This window comes from Apaloderma vittatum, unplaced genomic scaffold (assembly GCF_000703405.1).
Source record: "Apaloderma vittatum isolate BGI_N311 unplaced genomic scaffold, ASM70340v1 scaffold23982, whole genome shotgun sequence".
NCBI classification, from domain to species: domain Eukaryota; kingdom Metazoa; phylum Chordata; class Aves; order Trogoniformes; family Trogonidae; genus Apaloderma; species Apaloderma vittatum.
The window spans coordinates 1-4,234 of NW_009704443.1; the positions used below are offsets into that span (position 1 = coordinate 1).

Below are 4,234 nucleotides of genomic sequence, written 5' to 3' on the forward strand. Positions count from 1 at the left end.
CTGCCGGCCAGGGTCAAACCACGACAATCAGACTCTTCTGTAGACAAGTGAAATGCTCGATACTGAATTTATTCTTTTATTATATACTCCTAGGCTTATCTGTCTTGCAAAAGTAACTTGTTAATGTCATTCAAATTTAACAGCTTCAAGTGTGTTCAGTCCTGCAAGTATTGGGCAGCCTAGGAAGACTACTCTATCTCCTGCTCAGCTAGATCCTTTTTATACTCAGGGTGATTCCCTGACTTCAGAAGATCAACTTGATGACACATGGGTAACTGTATTTGGGTGAGTTGATTTCCCAAGCATTAGAAGAAACATGAGTGAAGACTTTGCAACATATGGAAAGAAGTACTTGGATGTTGCTTTTGTCTGGTATTCCTAGGTTGTGCAGGAAGTACTGCTGTGGTTAAAGCCAGCAAATACATATATTTTAGTGAAGCACTTAAGCTACATGCTAATTTTTCTCTAGTTAGAAAGGCAACATTCTACCATTGAGGTGTGTGGTGAAGTGAAAGTGCCTAGAAGATAATATTTCTCAAGTCACTGCTTTTAAAATGGCATTGACACACTGGTCTTTTTTAGATTTCTAAAAAACTTTCATGGGGTTGTATTTTAGCACCAGAATTCTTAACCTGCTCAGGATAATTTTTTGAGTATTTCTTTCTGTCTTTCAGATTTCCTCAAGCATCAGCTTCATATATTCTTCTACAGTTTGCTCAGTATGGAAATATATTAAAGCATGTGGTATGTCTTAGTTCGAGATTTATTTCCAAAAACATTCAAGCTCATTCTTTAAAAGGCTAGATTTCACAACTTTCACTTAATCTTGTACAGATGTCCAACACAGGAAACTGGATGCATATCCGATATCAGTCAAAGCTTCAAGCCCGGAAAGCCTTAAGCAAAGATGGAAGAATTTTTGGTGAATCCATCATGATTGGTGTCAAGCCATGTATAGATAAAGTAAGTTAACAGCTGTTTTTATTTAAACAGAAGGCACTCTACTTTTGGCCTTCTTCTTTATTTTCCCTGACTTTTTTTTCTCTTTTTGAATTGTGAAGCATAGTTAGTTAGTTACTATAGGTATAGTCTGTTCATAGATAGTTCTAATAGATATAGTCTATTACACCTTACATGAGATTTTCTGAAGTATTTGATAACATTTCCTGCTAAGAAGAGTTGTTATGCTCCTTGGAAATTACAACACACAGAATTATGTTGCTGTAGAAGATATGAAGCGAAAACATAGTGTAAGAGACAGTGGAGATTAGTGAGTTTTCCAGACTGCAATTTGTGGCGTTTAGGGGCCACAACAGGTGTGTGATGGCAGATTAGGACTGTTAGTGGTCCTAATTGTCCCTCTTTTATGTGACTATTTATCTGATTCTGGCTTTTCAGTTTATCTAATAAGTCAGACTGAAAATTTGTTAGCAAAACAGTCCCAATTCTGTTGTCCCACCTGCCCCCACAAAAACATGTCTGTTTCTTGTAGGGAGTGGTTAGAGTAGACATGGCTGTATTTCAGTCTAATTTTATCATGAGGTATTAATTTCTAGCCATGACAATGCCCTAACAATGCATTCTTGCAGCACTTTGCATTAGGTACTGTACATTAGCTTAAGCTTATGACAGTCATTCTTTTATAGTTTATGGATTATTTTTTGGTCTTGTCTAAGGATAAGTAATGCTAAAGAGTAATGAGAACTTTCAAATGTAAACCATTCTGAGAAGGCAGCCCTCGAAAATGAGCTTGGAATTACTTGAATTTTTATCAGTTCGAAACGTTTCGTACAGTGACTGAAATTCAAGAACAGATGTAGTTCAATGTGCCTTTCCTCCATGGTCTTCTGATAGTAGGGCTTCCTGTCTCTTCTCGCCTTATTTGCTATTTTGGTGTCCAGTTTGTATTGGTGACTGAATTGCCTATAAGCCAAAATGCTTGAAGTCACGGATCTGATCTTTGTTGCTTTTGAGTTCTCCTTATGTCTTTTGTGGGTAGTATCAATTTACAAATAATAACCTGTGTTCCTGGAGGCAATGGAGACAAATCCATTGAGGGTTTGGTATTAGTCTGTAAAACTCTTCCTAGCAGTTGAAAACTAGATGTGATAGGTTTTACATTGGCACTTAGGCTTCTGATTTAAAAGTAGCAGTTAATTCCATGGGTTCCCCATGTGCTGAGCAGAGTCAGCTACCCCCTACACTTGTCACTAATCCTGTCCTGTATCTTAGGTAACTGTCTCCTGCTAGGTGTACTTCTGAATTTCTGCCATATTTAGGCTGGTTGAATGTTATGCTCCACTCAGTCTAAATGCAGCAAATCAAGTCTCTCAAGACTGGTTGTCATGTCCCATCTTGTTTCTCCAAGTACTTGTGGAACTTGTGGTTCCTCTCAAGCGAATTGCTGCCTTTTCTGTTTTACATGCAACATGAGTCAGAAAGCTTCATTTTCTAAACTTCTTTTCTAGCATTTGCTAAGGGGACTGAGTGAAACTCCTTGGTAAGTTGAATGTGAAGAAAAAGCTGCAAGTTGGTAGAGGCTTGGAGACTGTCCTGGATGGATCAGGTCAAACAGAAGTATTTAGAGAGAGTGTTATGCTACTTAGTTCAACTGAGCCTGAAGAAAGTTACGACTTGAAGTTTGTTGCAAGTCTTACTATTTATTTTCTCTATACTCTTTCAAACTTGGCTGACATTTTGTACATACAGCGAACAGGTTAAAGATTTCCCTACTTTGCAGTGGCGTAATCCAACATGTAAATGATTGCTGTGAGGAAAATGCTGGGGTGTAGGGTTGGTGTGTACTTGTGTGCTCTGTACTGACAGGCAATTTACTTGTGGTATTCCCATACTTTGAGATACAAACATTTTATCAAGCAATTCTACATGTTGGATCATTCTAGATAATAAAGGTTGAAATATAGGTTTTTTTGGTAGTTGTTTACACTATATTAACCCTCTTTTTAAGAGTGTCATGGAAAATTCTGAAAGAAGCGCTACATCCTCAATGTCTTCAGTTTTCACTCCACCTACAAAATCCATCGGCACACCAGTACAACCTGCAAATAATACCACGAGGATTTCTACAATGAGACCTCTTGCAACAGCATATAAAGCTTCTACTAGTGACTATCAGGTATTTTGAGGGAAACAGAAGGATGTGGTTCTTTGTGCTATCTCCCTTTAGTTGTATGAGCCTGTATATACATCAGCTTCAGTGTGACCGTAGCCTTTGCTTTATTCTGTCATTTCTCTGAGGATGTAATTCAAGTACAAGCTCAGCTTGTCTCTAATAATAATAAATAACAGCAATTTTCCAGATGTTAAGGGCTTGTTCTGAAAATCATTCAAATGTATTTTGTCAAAATATAGTAGCACTTAGGAGAAGAAAAGGGAAAAACCTGGTTAGTATGAACAGATTTAACTGTATGTTGACTGATTCTCTTTATTTTCTCTTTTCTTCTTCCCACCGTCCGGCTTCTAGGTGGTTTCTGACAGACAAACTCCTAGGAAAGATGAAAGTATTGTATCTAAAGCAATGGAGTATGTGTTCGGCTGGTAATATACAAGAGGAAGTAACATACTAAGCTGGTTAGGGTTTGAAATACGCTACTGACATCTGTGGTTAGTTGTATAACTACTGGTGGCAGTATTTTAACTTGCATCTCACCTGTTATGCCTTCAGTTAATTCAGCGGACATGTAGCGTGCACTTTAAATGATGGCAATGTATACATGGTTTTAAAAACTGAGTAAGTCTAAAAATAAGTGCTTTTTTCCCATTTGTGCTCCGATTGCATGATCATAAAGAAAAAAATATCGGCACTGACTTTTCTTCTGTAATTACTTTCTGTGAATTACTTCCCAGTAAGTTCGAAATGTTCAAAATTAAGCTTTATCTACTAATGCCTTTTATTTTATTTTATTTTATTTTTTTTGTCCTGTAAAGATGACAGGCTACTTGCAGGAGGAACACTATGCACAGCTGGCTCCCAGGGAGAGGAACTGTTAGTATGTGTGACTTTAATGTCATGTTAGGATTCATTGCTGTTTTATAAATATCAATGGCATCATGTTCTAAAAGTCATAGCAACCTTTTAACTTTGTTTTATTAATAAAGCTAAATAAAGTTAAGTTTTTCTTAGGTTGTCTTTTAAGTAAGTATGAGTTCCATTAGCAAAAAACTATTTGCAGTGCTCTTAACTGTTAATTATGACGTTGCCTAATGTTTATTA

General features: G+C 37.0%; 1 protein-coding gene across 1 annotated transcript; it reads left to right on the forward strand.

Moving 5' to 3' along the window:
- Positions 1–143: 143 nt before the first annotated feature.
- Positions 144–3,798, forward strand: NUP35 (nucleoporin 35kDa; the record flags this gene model as incomplete). Its single annotated transcript, XM_009865054.1, has 5 exons — positions 144–285; positions 675–744; positions 835–963; positions 2,969–3,136; positions 3,485–3,798. Coding segments are annotated over 5 exons (587 nt in total), but the record flags the coding sequence as incomplete, so codon positions are not given.
- Positions 3,799–4,234: the final 436 nt, after the last annotated feature.